This window comes from Cutaneotrichosporon cavernicola, assembly GCF_030864355.1.
Source record: "Cutaneotrichosporon cavernicola HIS019 DNA, chromosome: 3".
Taxonomy (NCBI): domain Eukaryota; kingdom Fungi; phylum Basidiomycota; class Tremellomycetes; order Trichosporonales; family Trichosporonaceae; genus Cutaneotrichosporon; species Cutaneotrichosporon cavernicola.
The window spans coordinates 1,968,223-1,987,236 of NC_083395.1; the positions used below are offsets into that span (position 1 = coordinate 1,968,223).

At 58.7% G+C, this 19,014-nt stretch overlaps 8 protein-coding genes across 8 annotated transcripts; 5 read left to right on the forward strand and 3 right to left on the reverse strand.

Moving 5' to 3' along the window:
• Positions 1-962: 962 nt before the first annotated feature.
• Positions 963-1,862, reverse strand: CcaverHIS019_0307460 (uncharacterized protein; the record flags this gene model as incomplete). The annotated part of the gene is made up of 1 exon (XM_060599226.1): positions 963-1,862. The coding sequence occupies one exon, from the start codon at positions 1,860-1,862 to the stop codon at positions 963-965; it is 900 nt and encodes a 299-aa protein (XP_060455941.1).
• Positions 1,863-2,313: 451 nt separating this feature from the next.
• CcaverHIS019_0307470 (uncharacterized protein) lies at positions 2,314-3,261 on the forward strand (the record flags this gene model as incomplete). Its single annotated transcript, XM_060599227.1, has 1 exon — positions 2,314-3,261. The coding sequence occupies one exon, from the start codon at positions 2,314-2,316 to the stop codon at positions 3,259-3,261; it is 948 nt and encodes a 315-aa protein (XP_060455942.1).
• Positions 3,262-3,518: 257 nt separating this feature from the next.
• CcaverHIS019_0307480 (uncharacterized protein) lies at positions 3,519-4,592 on the forward strand (the record flags this gene model as incomplete). The annotated part of the gene is made up of 1 exon (XM_060599228.1): positions 3,519-4,592. The coding sequence occupies one exon, from the start codon at positions 3,519-3,521 to the stop codon at positions 4,590-4,592; it is 1,074 nt and encodes a 357-aa protein (XP_060455943.1).
• A 530-nt stretch (positions 4,593-5,122) lies between these two features.
• Positions 5,123-6,817, forward strand: serA (uncharacterized protein; the record flags this gene model as incomplete). The annotated part of the gene is made up of 1 exon (XM_060599229.1): positions 5,123-6,817. The coding sequence occupies one exon, from the start codon at positions 5,123-5,125 to the stop codon at positions 6,815-6,817; it is 1,695 nt and encodes a 564-aa protein (XP_060455944.1).
• Positions 6,818-9,606: 2,789 nt separating this feature from the next.
• On the reverse strand, positions 9,607-10,529 carry CcaverHIS019_0307500 (uncharacterized protein; the record flags this gene model as incomplete). The annotated part of the gene is made up of 3 exons (XM_060599230.1): positions 9,607-10,230; positions 10,267-10,454; positions 10,493-10,529. 3 exons carry the CDS (start codon positions 10,527-10,529, stop codon positions 9,607-9,609), a joined length of 849 nt encoding a protein of 282 aa, XP_060455945.1.
• A 1,266-nt stretch (positions 10,530-11,795) lies between these two features.
• Positions 11,796-12,591, forward strand: CcaverHIS019_0307510 (uncharacterized protein; the record flags this gene model as incomplete). The annotated part of the gene is made up of 3 exons (XM_060599231.1): positions 11,796-12,350; positions 12,383-12,514; positions 12,550-12,591. 3 exons carry the CDS (start codon positions 11,796-11,798, stop codon positions 12,589-12,591), a joined length of 729 nt encoding a protein of 242 aa, XP_060455946.1.
• Positions 12,592-12,990: 399 nt separating this feature from the next.
• On the reverse strand, positions 12,991-14,369 carry CcaverHIS019_0307520 (uncharacterized protein; the record flags this gene model as incomplete). Its single annotated transcript, XM_060599232.1, has 3 exons — positions 12,991-13,441; positions 13,476-13,970; positions 14,059-14,369. 3 exons carry the CDS (start codon positions 14,367-14,369, stop codon positions 12,991-12,993), a joined length of 1,257 nt encoding a protein of 418 aa, XP_060455947.1.
• Positions 14,370-14,648: 279 nt separating this feature from the next.
• CcaverHIS019_0307530 (uncharacterized protein) lies at positions 14,649-18,028 on the forward strand (the record flags this gene model as incomplete). Its single annotated transcript, XM_060599235.1, has 8 exons — positions 14,649-14,668; positions 14,701-15,490; positions 15,527-15,782; positions 15,817-16,128; positions 16,163-16,398; positions 16,740-17,110; positions 17,183-17,974; positions 18,007-18,028. 8 exons carry the CDS (start codon positions 14,649-14,651, stop codon positions 18,026-18,028), a joined length of 2,799 nt encoding a protein of 932 aa, XP_060455948.1.
• Between the last annotated feature and the right edge of the window lie 986 nt (positions 18,029-19,014).

Below are 19,014 nucleotides of genomic sequence, written 5' to 3' on the forward strand. Positions count from 1 at the left end.
ATTGAAACTGTGCCTTGGCCTTGCAGAGTAGCCGTCTCAAAGTTGAAGTGTTCCTACCCCCGCACGAGGACACTGGTACATTCAGTTGGAGGTGTTACAAGGTTGTCCTCATTGTTTTTCAGACAACAGAGCCCTACCACCACTGCGCAGACCCTTCCCACTCTCTACTGCACTCTATAAGGGCCTTGCTCACCATCGTACGTCCTCCCCACCGTCGCCACCGGAGATGTACGCACTGTTGGAACTGCAGATTTGGCGTATCTGCAACTGCGCGCGGAACCGCCCGCAGCGCTGTACGCTCGCGCGGCTTCGATAGAATACGAGCGGTTGCTTGACTAGAACGTATCGGGTCATAAGGTCACGTGACGCCGAGGGGCACGCCGATTCCGTCATTTGCCATCTCAACACTCACTCCAGACATCTTCACTAGTATATCGGTTAGTATATTCGCCTCTCAGTCGAGAGTTGCTGGACACCCTCCTTGTTCAAGGAGCACGGCATGACCGCGAAAGAGCAGGGTTCAACTCCCTGGTGGAGAACTTTTGGCTCGCTGGGGTGTGGGGACGGTCTGTGTGCATACTGTGTGTGGGAGAGGGTTTGAAAGGAGAGAATGTGAAGAGTGTTGGCAGAGTCCGCCACCAGCTGACCTACTCCTATTACGCTGTCTACTTCACCTTGCGCAAGATATCGAGTTTCCCGGACAAGTCGTTCGATAGTAATAGAACTACTCGTGATCGACGTACGAGCACGCGGGCGCGTCGCGGTGGTGCCAATCGTCTCCGCGCAGTAACTTTCAAATTTCTGGTTACAACTTTCTTGTTCTTTGTGTACGTTTGTGTTGAATCTGAAGATAAGTCCGGATGCATGTTTCCGGGGCGTGTGGGCGGTTGATATTTTTGGACTAAACTCTCTCGGTAACCCACGACGTCGCGACGCATACATCTCCGCACCCCAAAACTATGCTACCACGGCGGTGAGTTTTGGCTCTCGAGGCGGAACGCATCCCGCCCCACTTCAGTACGGTACGCCTCGAGCGACACGAAGCCCACGACGTCGTCAACATCGCGGCCAGCGAGTGCCTTGCCGATCTCGGCACGGATCTTGTCCTCGACACCGTCCTCGTCCTCGTCCCAGCTCTCAACGTCGACGAGCGTGAACCGCGTGTTCTTGGCCTGCGCGATGAACGCCGCCAGGGGAAGGTACTTGGTCTGGGCCATGAGTGCGCGGATCTTGACCTCTTGCGAGTCGGTATGGAGCTCGTCGTCCGCGTACTCATCTGCGTCGGCGTCGTCATTCTCGTCCTCCCACACGCCCTCCTCCTCATCACCCTCTTCATCACCCGCTTCCTGCTCCCCACCCTCCTTTCCCTCCTTTCCCTCCTCCAGTTCCTCCTCATCACCAGGCGCCATAACGCGCACCACCACCTGCGCCGGCAATGGCCCCTCAACAACAAACCGGGGGAACTCGTCATACTCCCACAACCCATTATACACGCCCACCCCTCTCTCCTCGTCCTCCTGCCCTGCGAGGTGGAACTCGTCTCCGTCGCCACCCCCAGATAAGCCCGTACAGTCGAGGTTGATGACTCGCCGCGCCTTTGGCGCAGCACACGAATGCGGCGTCCATCGGCGCACCATGTCCAGGTCCAGATCATTGAGTGGCGCCATGCTCGCTGGCAAGGTCGTGCGGCCACATGCGCAGCCAGAACCTGCGGTAGGTTCTAGGTCCAAGTCGAGGATGCGGACGGCCGCGAGGGAGGTGGTCGCGGCGTATGAGGTGAAAGGGATCGCGCCAGAGGGCGTTAGAACGCTCAGTTCGTTGCTGGGGGAGACGCGGATGCACAAGTGCGTTGGTGGATCCATGGTGGTGTGGTGATATGGGACTACGAGAGAACATTGAGTCGCGACGCGTCACGTCACAACACAACGCGCCTGACTTCCCCATTTGCATCCGTTAATACTGTAATGTACTTCCTAACCCTAATCAACCTCATTACAAATCTACTAATTGGTTGAAGCCCAACCCTGAGCTACACTCAGCAACCGACATTGCCGGATTGGCTGGGAAGGGTAGGCGGGTCAAGCGGTAGCGAGCGGAGCGCATCTGATGGAATGCCAATGGTTGTCAACGAGGTTGTTGTTTTATATTGTTGCTGAATTGCTGAGAGAGATGTCGTCGCACCAGTCGGGGATATCCGATTTTACCTTCCCTCCGTTTGCACGGATCCACCCAGTGAATGGTTTGGTCATAGTTTGCTCACTCTCGGTTTATCAACTCGTTGCTTCTTCATTCCACTTGATAACACTTTCCATCATGACCTCGATCCCACTCGACACCCATCCTCACATCCTGGACGCAATCCTAGACCACGCGCCCTATGAGTCTCTCCTCGTTCTCCGCGCGGCCTCTCGCGAACTGCGGGACAGAATCGACCCACTCTTCGTCGGTCACATCGCCTTCTTCGGGGAAGACATTCGCGGAGCCTGGAAAGGGCGGCAGATTCGCATTCCGCGCGCAGAGTGGTGGGACGTTCCAGCCGTGGCGGATGCAGTGCGTCTCGTCGACCTCTGCAGCGGAATAGTTGGCGGAAGGGAAATTCGGAAAGCCACGGGGGAGATGGGGCGATGCTGGTGCGGAAGGAAGGTTGAGGATCCACTTGCTACCAAGCTGCACTGCGTTCAGGTCGTGCGCGAGTGGAGAGAGATGCACTGGTGTGCTGAGATCACGTCCCCGCGCCGTGTGTTCTTCCTCTCCGACATGAAACACAACAATGTATCCCAACCTACCATGGCGCCGACTGCCGTCTTCCACTGTGCGCCTGGGTCACTCTATTGCCAAGGTGCCGGGCTTGGCGAGGTCATCATCCGCGCGCAGCCGAGCGACAGAAATTTCCTAGACGCCGCCATTCTCTCTTACGATCTCGCGCGCCCAATCTGCCTCGCCAAGCGGGTCACGCTCGTCGGCTTTGAAGAGCTGCCTTTCTTCCGTGCCTGGGCGGGCGATGTGGACGTGCGCGAGAAGATCAAGGGCAACGTCGCCGTTGAGCTCATCTCCGAATACTATGTCGAGGAGGACGAAGCACCGGACATCTTGGAACAACACTTGCGCTTCATTACCGACGAAGAATACCGCGCTGAGACTGACGAGGAGGTGTATGCGCTCGAGACCTACATGCAGCCACCGACTGTTGAGACATGGCCTCAGCCGCGGCTACTGGATGATTCCGAGACTGGCAAGTCTGACAGGGATGAAACAAGATGAACACTGCGCTATTGCGATCTGGCAAAGACATCGGGCGGTACGGCGGGGATTCCGACTCGACCACCATCAACGCCACCCGCGGCTCCTCGCAACGTCCTCGGCAACACTAGAATTTTTGGCTTCTCGCTCGCCCTCGTCACCTCGTCACCTCGTCACTTATATCTCAACCTCGCCGCATCCACAATCGCTCATCCCTTTCACACCTCCTATCCACTACTCTCGACTTGAACCACCCATTGCACCTCTGTTCGGCAGCAATGCGGCCTGTCACGGTGACTCCCATTACACTCGACTCCCGCCCCCACATTTTCATCCCGCTTGATTCTCACCCGTGCATTCTCGACATCCTCGTCCACAATGTTCCCCATGCAGGGCTTCTAGCGCTCCGCACGGTTTCGCGACCGGTGCGCGACGCGATCGACAAGCTCCTCGTTACCCACGTTGCGGTATACCACTCATCGAGTATGGTGTTGGCCAACCTGCCAGAGGGTCACAAGCGCATCCCACGTTCGAACTGGCTCGACTTGCCCGAACTCACGGAGGCCGTGCAGGTCGTCGACATGATTGCGACGCAAGAGGACGAGGAAGCTGCGCGTATTTACAACGTCGAGCGGGCAGAGGCTATTCGACTTCGCGGCCAGCACCGCATGTCAAATCCACCTCCCATCGGTACACCCCGCTGCTGGTGCAATCAGGACACGGTGGACACGTCCTCGTTCAACCTCTACTTGTCGATGCGGCTCAAGCATGTCGATCTCATTCGGCGCTGGCGTGGTCACCGCTGCCGCCAGCTCATCGAAGCTCAACGCACGATAACGTTCCTTCCAGCCGCGACAGTGAACCCCACCCAAGCTTTCCTCAACGGGGATGCGGAGACGTCATCCTGCCACATCGTGCACATTGGCTACACGCCAACGCCTGTCTTCCAGCATCACAACTTTCCACAGCTCGTGGGTCACATCATCGTGCGTATCGCGCCGCCCGCGAACACGGACCGTACTGAGGAACCCGCGGCGCTCTACAGCGCTGGCACAGAAACCCACCCGGTTAGCACCCTCATTGGCCTCCTCGCGCGCCAGATCTCCAATGGCGTCGCAATCACGCTCGTCGGTTTAGAGCGGTGGCGCCTCTCCCCGTATGACGCGTACTTCCGCAGAGAGGTCAAGCTCGGGCTCCTCAACTGTCTACAGTACTTCGAGCATGTCCCCGAGAAGGACGCGAAGCGCTGGGTGGACCGGTACGTTTGCGTCCTCACGGAAGAGGAGTACCGCAGACTGGTTGGGAAGTGGCGGTACGTGCTTGAAGCGTACTGCGAGCAGATCGAGGTTTAGGAGGAGGAGGGCGCCAAGACCAGGTGTATTGCGACGAGCGCTCTGATGCGCGCTCCGGTCCTCCCATCATGACCATCACATATTATCCTACAAATATATCTTCCTCTGCGAATGTAGCATGAGTGCTGTACCGGAAGCAGAGCAAGGGGCGATAGAATGGCTGCTAACGCTTGATCACATGCCATCTGCCCCGCACGAGTCTGAGCGCTCCGCATCACACGCTCATCGTCATTGTGATGCAGTGGACCATAGCCACTCACGATCATTCGCCGACCCCGCAATCCCACGGGGCCGCGGCAACGCCGACCCCAACATGCCCAGGGCGACAACTGATAAGCACAGAGTAACGTCCGTGTGAAACTCAGTCATCAGCCAATGAGAGCGTAGGTCACGTGCTTTCCCCAGAGCGGGGCTCAAAACTCCCCGCTTCTCTGTTTGTTACAGATAACTGATCTCCATTCCACGTACTCTTCCTCCCCCTTCCACCCCCCCTTCCACCCCCCTTCCACCCCCCCTTCACCCTCTCAAAAATGACGACCTGGAGCCCAGTCTTCAACCCAAAGCCTGCAAAGCCAAACGGCGCCACGACGCCCATGGGCATCAAGCCCATTATCAAGGACATGTCGCTCGCCGCTCCCGTTGTCGTCATCGCCGAGGAGCTGAGCCCTGCAACCCTTGACGCGCTCGGACCCGATTTTGAGGTGCGCAATGTGGACGGAACGGACCGTGTGGCTCTCCTCGCGGCTCTGGTGGACGCGCACGCAGTCCTAGTGCGTAGTGCGACGCAGATTGATGCCGAGGCCCTCGCGGCAGCCCCGCAGCTCAAGGTCGTCGCCCGTGCCGGCGTCGGACTGGACAACGTGGACATCAAGTCGGCGACAAAGGCGGGTGTCATGGTCGTTAACGCCCCCACGTCTAATATTATCTCGGCGGCCGAGCTGACTATCGGACATATTCTGTCGCTCGCGCGCCGCGTCCCGGCCGCTCACGCGTCCCTGGCTGCTGGGGCGTGGAAGCGCTCCGCGTTTTCGGGTACCGAACTGTTTGAGAAGACACTCGGCATTATCGGACTGGGCCGTATTGGTACACTCATCGCGACGCGTATGCAGGCGTTCGGCATGCGCGTTATCGCTTACGATCCCTACATCACGGCCGCGCGGTCGCAGCAGCTCGGCGTCGAGAGCAAGACGCTCGACGAGCTGCTGTCCGAGGCTGACTTTGTCACGATCCACATGCCCAAGACGCCCGAGACGACTGGGCTGCTCTCTGGCCCCCAGTTCAAGCACATGAAGCCCACCGCGTGCGTGATCAACGTCGCTCGCGGCGGCCTCATCGACGAGGCGGCTCTGTATGACGCCCTTGTGGCTGGCGAGATCGCCGGTGCCGGCCTCGACGTCTTCTCGACGGAGCCGCCCACCGGAACGGCCGTTCGCCTCCTCTCTCTCCCCAATGTTGTGGTTACGCCTCATCTCGGCGCGTCGACCCACGAGGCGCAAGAGAAGGCGGGTATCAGCGTGGCCAAGAGCGTGCGCCTCGCTCTTAGCGGCGAGATCGTGCCCGACGCTGTCAATGTCGCTGGCGGCACGATCGACCCGTACGTCCGCCCCGGTATCCCTCTGGCCGAGAAGCTCGGCCAGTTCTTCTCCGCACTCGCGCGCTCTCCGGTCACGGCCCTTGATGTCGAGGTGCACGGCGAGCTTAGCGCATACCCGGTGCAAATCCTCAAGCTCGCGGCCCTCAAGGGCGTCTTCACGAATATTGTGAGCGAGTCGGTATCGTACGTCAACGCCCCCCTTCTCGCCGAGAGCCGCGGTATCGACGTCCGGCTCGTCGTCGACGACCACACCGACGAGTACCGTAACGTCATCACGCTCTCGGGTACTCTTGCGGACGGGAGCAAGATCAGCGTCAGCGGAACGTGTACCGGTCCCAAGCAGACTGAGAAGCTGGTCGGCATTAATGGGTTCACGCTCGAGATTCCGTTCGAGCGCCACCACTTGGTCATGATCTACCGCGACCGCCCGGGTATTGTCGCCGTGTACGGCGCCAAGCTCGGCGAGATGGGCATCAACATTAACGGCATGCAGATCAGCCGTGCGACCGCTGGCGGCCGCGCGCTGTCCGTGCTTACGGTCGACAGCCCGCTTAATGACGACCTCATCGAGGTGCTCCGCGACGCTATTGCCGCCGACACGCTGCGCCAGATCGAGATCACGGAGACGTAGTGAACGAAAAAGGAGAGGGTCTTTCTGAAGAATACAGACATAGAGAGAGATCTTGTCAACTTGCCAGCATCTTGTTGGATCGTGCTGGATAGTTGCGAGTCGGAAGTCGGAAGAGTTAAAGAGTGGAAACAGTGAAGCAATTCAGTTGTAAATAGATTCATATTCATGCATCGCCTAGGGGCTTGTGCAGCCGACACGGGATCTGGTGACCGCAACGCTGAGACAGAAGCAGAAGCCTGGCCCTGAAGCAACGACGAGGTTGAGCCAATGACTGTCCACATCCAATACAGTACCAAGAAAGACGGGTCTGGTTGGCTTGTCATCTTGCGTGGGCGCGAGAAGACGTTGTTGGGGCGTGTGTAATGGTCTGGCGTTGCTGGATCCAGACCAGGCCCATGCACTGTACGACTTGAACCTTGAAGTTGTGAATCTGGATCTGGGTTGATGAATTGATACTGGTCAGATTCCTCAGATGCACAGGCCACAGACAAGAGTCAAGGACAAGCAACTGCTGGGTCTTAACCGTAGGACCTCGGCACTCCTCACCCCCCTGCCGCTTTCGCTAGGCAGAAGAGCCAGGGGTCGTGGCAGTTCTTGGTTCGCACAAGTCGTGCGCGCTCGGACCTCCCAGTCCACATCCCATCCAGCCCAACCCCATCCCCACCCGCGACGATCAGTGCTCTTAAGAGATTCCATAGATCCCCAAAACGTCATCTCTTACATCTCTCATCCATCATCCATCCTTGCCTTCCCCTAAGCTCCCTCCCTTCCTCCTTCCTGTTTCCTCCTTCCCCCACCCCCCACTCCCAACAATGACCTTCGCGGACGCCTACCCACACCTTTGGGACGCCATTTTCTCGGCCGCCTCCTACCCCTCCCTCCTCCGACTACGTGCGACCTCCAAAGCCGTCAGAGACCAAGTGGACGCGCGCCTGTGCTCACACTTGGCCGTCCGTCTTCCCGGCGGCGAAGTGCGAGCCATAATGGACGACGAGCTAGTTCGCCTGCCTGCCGACTGGCGGACCCACGCCAAGGCAGTGCACACGCTCTCCCTCGTCCCCTCTGTCCGGACCGTATCCCTCCCCAACGCCGCCGACCTCATTTGCTCCTTCACCCCAACGAGTGGGGATGTACGCTGGACCATGGAGCGTATCAGCATGGGGGAGGCTCTCGACCGCCTCGAAGCACTCTCCGGCTTTTCCGCATGGAACGCAGCGGGACATCGAGCAGCCTGGGCCTCCCAAGATTGCTGGTGCGGTGCCCGACGTGGTGTCCCAATTCCCCTCCTGGCCGGGATGGCGGCTTTGGTTAAGGTTAAAACCATCCGGAGCTGGGGAATGCACGTCTGCGCGATCCCCATTATCGCTGAGAGGATCGTATTCCACTCCCTCCTCTCGGACGGCCCATACTCGCCACCAACGACGCTCGTTGCGACTATCTCCACAACAGGCGATAACCCGGGCGTACGACCGTGGTCGCCTTTGGGGACGGTGACGAACGCCGCGATCCATATCACAGGCCCGCATCCGCGCCGAGACATCACGTGGGCTATTGGAAGCCTCATGCCTGCCCTCGTTGCCCCATTACTCCGGCGAGGAGTGGATGTCAGCCTCGACTACGAGCGTGGGATGAGGGGCGCGGGAACCGGATGTCCACCCGAAGCGTTTTGCGATGGCCTGGCAAAGTGGTTGCGCTGGAATGGGAGGCTAGTGGATACGCATCTTGGGTTTGAAAGTGGAGAGGTGGAGAAGTGGTGTACAGGGCCAGAGTGGCCAGTGGACTACTCGGGGGTTCATCTGATGTCGGATCCGGTCGTAACCGGCCCGGCTTTTATTTAATTAACAGAATTGAACAACTGTCGTTGAACAGCGCCGGACAGCTGTACACATAGGCAAACCATGTGACTGCCACATGGTAAACTCCAGGTATCCTTGTGAGCAAGTCGGCGCTGGTTGAACATGCAAGCTCATGCTGACTGGCAATCTGACAACTCGGTAAAGTCGACCACACTCCAGTCCTGACCCCCCGCGCGGGTACCTTTCATTCCCACGACCTCACCACTAACCTCGTATCGCCGCTTCCACCATGCGATTCCCTACGAGGTCCAGTCTTCCCAAACCATAGACTATGGGGGCGCCCACACCTCGGTGGGGACTTGTCTACCGCTCGCGCAGATGAGAGAGTTGGAGGCGACGGTGGGAGCGGCATGGTAGCGCTACGACGCAGGACCGGGTTGAACGTCTCGACAGACAACGAAGAAAGGATACAGACGCAGGGGCGCAGTCACGGAGTTGATCCTGAAGAGAACAGAATCGAGACAAGTACAAGATGCTGCCTTCTGTTGGGCGTATGAGCGAGCATGGGCCCCATTATGAGCAGCCCAAGAGCACAAGGGGTTTTTTGGACCGCGACGTCGTCGAAGAAATGTTCAGGGAGAGTTTGGCCAAGAGGCTCTGGTTTGCGTACCGGACCAGTGGCCGCGAGGACAGCTGTGGCAGCAAGTCGGCGTCAAATGTGCCGGTACGAGTACCGCAACTCGATCGGGAAAGAGATGTACGCCCTCGAGGCGTACTGTCGTCCACCGCAGTAATCATTGTCAATTTGATCAGCTGCAGGAGGCAGCAAGACTGAACTGTATTGACAGGCCAGTCCATTACAGGCACATCATCATTCCCCACCACCTCTTGACTTCTCCCGACCGTTTCCTCTTCGATGCAATGTTTACCTGCATTAACTTCTAATTTCTGACCAGCTCAGGCTGGGACTGTCCGTTTCTACCACCACTCTGCCTAACGACACTTGCCACCCGAGCAGTTCTGCCCAACTTTGCACTGGTTGTTGCACCCACCGCAGTTGTTGTTATCGTTGTCGAGGTTGACGCACTCGCCAGTGTGGCCGCCAGGGCAGTACGTCTGGGCACCGCAACCCCCGATATTGTTGCAGACGCCGTTGACGCAGTTCTCCCCGACTCGGCACCAGTTCCCGCACGACCCGCAGTGCCGGTTGTCGTTGAGGGTGTTGAAGCACTCGAAGCCGGGTCCGTGGGTGGCCCCACAGTAGAGGAAGCCCTGCGCACCGTTGTTGCAGGCGTGGCCGGCGCTGACACTGGGCTCCTCGGGGTTGGCACTCGGGTAGACCGGAGGCGCTGGGGATTTCGTGTAGCTGAATGAGGGTGCCGGTACGAGACTGAACGTGGGCTCGGGCACGACGCTGGTATCATTTTGACCAGAAGGCCAGTCACAGCTACCACCCGTGCAGATCATGCCCTCCGGGCATCGGAAGTTGCAATAGCCGCAGTTGTTAGCATTGCTCGAGAGGTCGACACAGTCCTCTTCAAAAAGGCACTGTTCCCATCCAGGCTGGCACTGCTTCTTGATGCACTGGCCGTTCTCGCATGCCTGGCCGCGCAAGCACTGATGTCAACCCCGGTCTACCTCACAACAACTCACCTCGTTAACGCACTCGCCACAGTTGAGGGGATCGTTCATGAGATCGTAGCACTTGCCATCGCCACAGTACTTCTCGCCGTTAGGTCCACAAGGGGTATCCCGGGGCGGCTCGTCGGACGGACTCGGGGTCGCACTCGGGGAGGTGGGAGCCGAGTCTGATGATGGCAGAACAGCCGCCTGCACTGTGGCTAGGGTCAGTGTGGGCGGATAGAGGGAAGAAACTAACCCAAGGCGGTGAAGAGAATGAGGATCTTGGAGACCATGGTAGGAGTATCGAGTATGGATGAAGATATTTACGGATAAGCATGTCCCCACACCCCGACGGCTTTTATGTCTTTCTGGATCCCAGCCAGGTTCAGTCGTGGCACTACGTCCTGTTCAGCTAGTTCTTTCCCGTCTCCTCCCCGCTTTGCGCGGACGGCTTCTCCCTCCCCTCTCACCACACCACCCTCACCAGCAGTTACGCGGTTCACATTCACTTCCACGTATTGCGATCCCGCGCACTAGCGTCGCGAGGTAGTTCCATCTCATCCCCACCCCAAAGTTCGAGGGTCGACCCAAGCGCTAACCACGAGCTTTGGTTCACGGGAGTGAGTGGGGATCAGTGCACCCGCAGACGCGGCGGTACTACAGTATCATGACCGCGGCGCGATAAAGCAGCAGATGATACGCGAAACAGGAGGTGGAACGCGAGGTGTCCAGGCACGCTGGACATGACTTGTGTCGTAATCAAAGTAATGTGTGCCTGTGTCCAAGTGATGTCCATCAAATCACAATGTTCCATGCCAGCATCCGCAACAATCAATGAACGCACAGGCACGCTTCCCATCGGGCGTTGGCATGCTCAACCTAACAACGGACATTGATACCCGAGATTATATGTGGCTGGGCAAAGAGACAGCCGTAATGCGGGGAGGTCACGCGCACAAACATTGACATGACACCCAAGCTACTCCGTGTCTGTTGCAGGTACCGTGTCTGGCCCGAGATGGCGGCAGCAATGAGCCTTGCAACATGGATATCGGTAGCGACGACGTGTTGGACCCCGGGCTCCTCGGGAACGGATACCAACGTGCTGTAGACATCTGTGGGAATCGTGATCTGGCTGCACAATCAACCGCCCAAGCTCAGCACAGTAAAGCTCCAAGACCTCGGAAGACCCCATTTCTAACCGGACGTAATCAGACGAGGCGTGCCTCAGTCGGCATGGGAGGCCGGGTACCTGGTGTTTCTGGGAAGGCAGATACCTGTGGCCGGAGGGCCCCACGCGCCATCTAGCTGTGCGAAACGGTTTCGTTAGGTGACTACCATCCGGTCGGCATGACCAGCGGCGATCGGCGATGGGAATCCGCTGGAAATCGGCTAGCATGGCAACTGTACTTGTCGGATGGGGACCATGGCTATGGGACGATAAAGTGGGCAGGTCGTGAATCAAGGCGAGAGATCATTTGACCAAGTAATGAGTACCATCTGAATGACATAAAAGGGGGATGCATCGAGGACTTACCGGAGTGACAACTTGATCCACCATGCTCTTCTCCTCACTCTGCCTCGCTTCCCTGGCGGTCGTCACCGCCACGCCCGCTCGTCTCGTCTCCATGCGCCTCGGCACACGTGGATACCTCCCCCAGGATGGAGGTTGCCGCCCGGGCGACACACTTTGCGACCCTGTCCTAGCTGACGGCACCGGCGGATGGTGCGCCAACCTCAAGAACGACCCGAGCAACTGCGGCGCGTGCGGCGAAATGTGCGGCGCCTCCTTTGGCCGCTGTACCAATGGCTATTGCCCGGCCAACGACCCAAACGCCTGTCAGAAAGGCTGGACTGGATGTGAGGGTGGGCCCGGCGGGTATTTCCCCTTCACTTGCACAGACTTGCAGAACGACGTGACAAACTGCGGTAACTGCTTTATCCGCTGCCGCGACCACCAGACCTGCAAGGGCGGCGAGTGTGTCGACGACGCGAACGCACCGCCTATCCCCCCTTTGCTAGACCAATCGTGCCAGAAGGGTTTCCTTTGGTGCGATGGCAGCTGTCGGAACATCCAGAACGACAACGAGAACTGCGGCCGGTGCCGCGTCATGGTGAGGTCTATGTTGGGCAGAGCTGACGCAAGTGCGCAGATGGCCAGAACTGTGTCGATGGCACCTGCACGCCCAAAACGACGTGTCCCCAGGACTACTGTGGCGGTGTCGGATGCGTCAACAAGCAGAACGACAACCGGCACTGCGGCAAGTGTAATAACAAGGTGAGCAAACCTCGCCGATGAAAGCTGACAGCCAGTGCGAGCCTGGCAAGAACTGCTGGAACGGCGTGTGCTCGTAAACCCTGGGAGTTGCTAGGTGGACCATGTAGATGCAAACAAATCAGAAGTCGTAGTCAAATGCGAGTGGAATACGAAGCCAGATGTGTCTTTGAGAAGCATAATTCTGATATAAACATAACGCTCATCATAGCGTCATAGCCACCGTCCGTAGGTGTGGGCTCTGATTCAGTCCAAGGCGGCAGCGAGGGGGATTCGGGTATCCAGTGCTGCTCGAGCAGGTTGACCTCGCGGAGAGAGAGAGGGCGTGAAACATTCATGGGATGCTCTTCAATGTGTGAGTGAATTCAACGACCGGGCTGTGACCATCTTGTCGAAGCTGTGCCGTAGCGAGATACTGTAGCACCTATTCCAGGGTTTCTACCCCCACTTGCTCCGCTCACACCCACGCGTACCTGTCGTCAGTTCTGCCTGCCCCAGACCCACTTCTCATCAAACTCCCACTCGACGTCGTTGTCAGTTACCCCATACACTGCCAGACACGGCTGGTTCTCTTCTGGGAGCATAACTGCACCCCCCGCTTCCTCATCCCACCCGTACCCTTGCCATGCCTCGATGCGATTCACCCCTTCCCGAGTCGCCGCGGCAACAACCGCGTACCACGGCACGCCTGGGGTCGAGTACATAACGACTAGGCGTGCGCGGTCGTGAGCATTGTACGCCTCAGGAGAGTCCTGCGGCTCCGTTTCTGAGTCACGCAACTCCTCAGGCTTCCTGCGTGCCCCAGGCTTGACGCTATACGTGAAGAACGGCCGTTCGCCATCAACTTCCGGAAGCACGAGGCCGTAGGCTGCTTCTGGCCGCGCCCCAGGGATGACTTCGTACCGCACTGCGTGCACACCGAAGCAGCCACTTGGGTTAACGAGCGTAGTAGGATAGGGCTCACGGATCAGGCAGGATAGCGAGGCGAGTCTTGTTCTTGTCACCCTTATTGATCAGGTCGCGGCGGATACGGTGTGATGCCTCCTGCTCCCACGCAGGCAGCTCGTCTCGGTGCAGCCACGTCCAGCCCTCGAGGTCTGGCTCCGTGGCGGGCTGCTGGACGTTCCACTGACGAACGATAAGCTCCTCGGGCATCCAACCAGGCTCATTTTCGCCCTTCGTGCACTTGGCGTAGAATTCCTTGCCAACTCCGCTGTAGAGAACGCTAAATACCGCGTCCTGCATGCCGGAGGGAATCACTGGCGGCTTGCCCCACGTTAATGGGAAGGGAGGCAGTGTGTCAGCCGGCGCAAGGATATAGTGTAGCAGCCGCATCATATGCCGCGCGTAGCCGTTACCACGATGTGCGGCATTCGTGTACACGCACGCGATGCCGTAGCTCGTGCAGTCGATGGGCTCCGAAGAACCGGGTGGCAGATACACGCCTGGACGGAGGTAGCTGTGGTCAGCTGCAATAGTAAAACGCCTCAACGCAACTCATCCGCAGCGTAGACACCACATAGCTTGAAGCTATTCTCATGACTCACGTTTCGCAGCCACACAGGATGTTTCCCGTGCCCGGATCGCTGCGCGGGACAAGTGCCCACGTCAGGAAGGTTGGCTTTCCGTCAGTTGCGTTCCACCGTGCTGTGCGGTCAAAGAACAGGCGGCGCCTTTCGATAAAGTCGTCAAAGTCCCTGTAGCCTCGCGCCTCAAACCAGGTGGGATACTGGTTTACCTGGGCCGTGTGCCACTGCGCATCACTGGAGAGGACAAGAGTGGTATCCTCGAGGTTTACAGACGAGTGCCTGGTGTCGACGACATCGCGAGAGGGCTGGACGTCAGGCATGTCGGGCATGGTGGCTATGGTGGATAGGGAGGTTAGATATTGCATTGGTCAGCAACGTAAAGCCGCGGTTGTTAACACCCATAGTCCGTGAGGCGCGCGGGGGTGTTTGGAGACCCGGAAGGGGTTCCCCACATCAATAGGCATGCGGAACCAAACACTCCCACACCCTTTAGGCACGTATCCACGCGGGGCCTCGGTGACGCGACTTTGGTGGACGCGTCCAGCAATGTGGCGACACGAAACATTACCACCTCCCTCCACTTCACTCCATTTCATCACGTTGCAAACATGCCCAAAGATAACGAATAGTGAGTAACACAGTGTCAACGCTGACTCGTAGCGAGCTCGAGAGGCAGAAGACAATCGCAGAGAACCGGGCGCTGCTCGACTCGCTCGGCCTCGACTCGGGCGGCGAGGCCAAACTCCACCTGACGCCAGCCCCCAAGCCGAAACCCGCGGCGACCCGGAAACGCAAGGCCCCGCCGGCCAAGGTCGAGCGCGAGCCGCGGCGGCGCAGTGGACGGATCGCCGGCTTAGAAGCTGACGGGTACGAGGCGGCGCTGAAGCAGGCAGTCGAGGAGAAGGCGGTCGAAGAAGCGCGCGTGCGCGACCGTCGGCCGAGACGGCAGATGATGCCGATCGCTGAGATGCACGAGGAGGACTTGCCGCCAGTAAAAGCCGAGGACGAGAGTGAGGAGGCCAAAGTGGAGCGGGCACGAGAGGAGGAGCGCGCTAAGGAGCTCGAGGCATTCCTGACTGATATTGCGGAGAAGAAGGCGGCACGGACCTTCCCCAGCATGAAAGACAGTGCGCATGATGCGTACGCCGACGCGGATGCGCTGCCGGCCGAAGTGGCTCGTCTCAAGGACGCCTTCAAGGGCATGGTTCTGAGTGCCAATGCCAAGGTCACGACGGAGCGCGTCTTCTCCATGGTCGTGCATCCCGAACCCACCAAGAACCTCGTCCTCGTCGGCGACAAATATGGCCAGCTAGGAATCTGGGACGCTCTGGGCCCGTCCTTCACCGAAGCGGACGAGGGCGAGGACACGGAGGGGCGTGTCTGGCGCGTACAGGCGCATGCCAAGAACTCGATCTCGTGCATGAAGGTCGACCCGATCGCGGGTTCCAGCGTGAGTTGGTGACCGTCAGTTTTGTGCTGAATTCAGCTTTACTCCTCGTCATACGACTGCTCGCTGCGCAAGCTCGACTTCGCGACATGCGTGTCGACAGAGCAGTTTGCGTTCGACGACGACGATATGCTTATCACGCATTTTGACCTCACCCCGAGCGGACAGGAAGCGTGGCTCGTTGACAAGAACGGCGGTATCTCTCACTGCGACTTCCGTGAAGGTGGAGAGCGCCGACGATGGGTGGTGCAAGAGGGGGGGCGGGCGGCCAAGCTCGGCGGCGTGAGCGTGAACCGTGAGTTGTCGTCTCTGGTCTTGGTTGACAGCAGCACTACAGCCGCACTTAATCTGCACCGCAGGCAACGACCAGCACCTCCGAATATGGGATGTGCGGCACCTGGGCCGTATTACTCCCAAGGCCGCCGAGTCACTGGCGCCTCCCGAAGACCGACCAGATGAAGCACTGGACACTTTCCCGACCAGCTCGATCCCCGTCGAAAGAATCGAGAACTACATGCAGGGCTCCAAGGGGAAGGGGCTGCTACGTGCTGCGTACCAGCACGGCAAGAGCTGCTCGGCGGCTTACTGGGACCCAACAGGGCGACGTATCCTCACCACAAGTTATGACGACAAGTTGCGGAGTAAGCCAAGTTGAATCCTGGTCACTAACATTAGTCTGGACTCTCAACCCACAGTCGTTCATACTCGACCAACCGCTGCCGGTAACACAATTCAAGCCGTCCAAGTCAATCATCCACAACTGCCAGACAGGGCGATGGCTGACAATACTACGCGCGAACTGGTCGCTGAACACGGACTACATGCCTCACTTCACTGTGGGCAACATGAAACGCACGCTGGACGTGTTCGCCGCTACAGGCGACAAGATTGTAGCTCTGTGGGCCGAGGGCGTGACTGCTGTACCGGCGGTTACTGCATCTCATCCTGGGCGGGTCGACTGCGTGGTAGGGGGTAACACGTCGGGGAGAATTCAGCTGTGGACCGCTGGATCAGAGTAGTGTCAGAGTGTATCGTTATGGCAGTAACATTGGCATACTCCTGTCTGCTAATACATGTCATGTATCGCCAAGAGGTGCGAGAAGCAGGAACGGGAATGATGGGTGTAGGACCGCGGCTGATGACGTCAGCCAATCAGGCTGATTCGGTACTCAACTAATCCACAATCTGCAAACACCACATCCTCACCCACCAAAGCATCCAGGCATTGAAAGCAACAACAAGCGTGATGCAGCACATCCGCAGCCTGCAATCGACGCACCTCATCCTGCGGTCGTCGGACCTCGACCCGACCTCGCTTCCCTCGCTGTCAGACGACACCCGGACCCTCGTCATTGCTGACAGCGGGTACCGCGCTCTCTCCGCCCTCCTCCCTCTCCTGCCGTCAAGCACACTTCTCGTCGTCCCCATCGCACACAAAGACCCGGCACCGGATTCTGTACACAGACATGCACGCCGGATTGTATGTGCAGGTCGTCTTGACGCGGAAGCGCGCGCGGCGATAGTTGGTAACGGTATGATGTGGCTTGGCGAGCGTATCGGCCTTGCCGCCGAGTATAGGGTGCTCGAAGAGGGCCTCGTGGCTGTCCAGACAGCCATAGCGGCGTAAGTGCTGTTCCCAGCGGACGCCAGGGCATTCTCTGGCCCCAACTCGCCTTGCCCACCTGCTGACTCCAGCGAGGCCTGCGCATCCGCCCGCGCGCTCGGCGTCACATCACAAGTCGCGTACGATTACATGATGGCGAGCCAGGGGCGTTCCTGGTCAATCGAGCACCAGGGACCCACCATGCTCGAGCTAGAAAACAGTCCGCCAGGCCTGACTCTCTCTACCGCTCGCGCCGCCCTCCGTATATCAATCACCCTCGCGGCCTCGCTCTCCCCTCCCGTCCCCACGCCGATGCGCAGCGCCGCATGGCAGGCTTATATCTCAACTGCGTCATGGCACCGCGACCCACACACGTCCGGGACCGACCCAAGCGCGACGGTCGTCAACTCGTACCCCTCCCCTGGGCGAATCGCCGAACAGCTGGCGGGACCGGGACACAGTGTCGATGCGCCGCGCCGGCTGGAGATTATCCGCCGACTTCTACGCCACGCGAATGCCGCTGTTCTCGCTGAAACGCTGGGCCTCGCCTCGGGCTTGGGCATGCAAGTAGGGGATGTCGTACAATGCCTCGCGCAGGGTCCGGGCGGGAGCTGGGTGCTCGACACCATGGGCGAGGCTATGCGCTGCCTACGTGCTGGCGAACGATTGGCTGATATCGACATACGCAGCCCTGACCGCAGTCTCGACCGCGCTGTCAGCCGAACAAGACGCGATCAAACCTCAGTTGCCACCGCACTCGAGGAGCTGTCGAGCGTGCTCGACGTCATGAATAGCATCCCACTTGCGATGCCAGTTGCCGCTTCCGCGCAACAGGTGTTCGTGCTGGCTACAGCGCAGGGGTTGGGAGATGAAGACGAAGTAGCGTAAGGTATCACATGTGCTAGGCTGACAGCAGGATCACGCGGTTGTGGGCGTAGACGCGATGACAGCCCGCGCTTCTGTCTTGACGAGTGGGCACTGTCCATGGCCAAGGCTCGTCAAACATGGTGCTATGAGCTTTTGAGACCGCATTCAAGGTCTGGGCGTCAGATCCGCGACGTCTGCTTTGCGGTTCATCACCTCTCCATCTTCGTCCAGCCAGCGTACGTGGGTCGAGCGCAGTGCACCATACCACAAAGTCACTCATGCTGCTGTACGAGTATGTACACTTCTGTGTCGCATTCTGCGGGCTGGAGTCTCGGGGCCTCTTGACCACCAGATTCCTTTCACCTGAAGCAACGCGCGGGCCGTCGTTATAGGCATCACTCGCGAGACGCACAATCTCTGACATTAGCAAAGCCCATCTGAACCTTTGCAAGCTAATGGCACAGCCTCAGCTCCCCTTGAGATAACACCTGAGGTCGGGTGCTACTACTTCCACCTCACTGACATCACATCTGCCGCCATCTGCTCCAAACTCCGGCAAGATGTTCCTGGCGCTGATCCATCTAGCTACGGAACCACTAAGCCTAAGTACCAACCAGGGAACCTCACCAAACCAATTCGCCTAATCCGTACAACTGCAGATCCATTGCGTCGATACCCATGGTCTCAACGTACTCTCTCCGAGTCATGAGGATGAAGAGATGGCGACGCTCGGACAGCTCCTCCTTGCTGTAGGTGGAGGCTCCTACCCGCTTCCAGTAGGCATCCAGCAAGGTCGAGAGCTCGTCGATCAGCAAACTCTGTGGTGAGTCGCCTAGGTCCGGCGCCCACTCCTCCAGCCCAACTATGATACTGGGTCTACCGCTCCGGAAAGCCGCTGAGATGGAGGGGATGACTGCGACCTTGAGAGATTGCTGACGGGAAATTCGGGCGACGCTTTTGGACGAGAGGCCACGCTTGATGATTGAATGGGGTTCCTTGACGAGAACCACAAAATGCCAACCGGTTGAAGGCAGGGGCTGGGAGGGGAGAACACGCC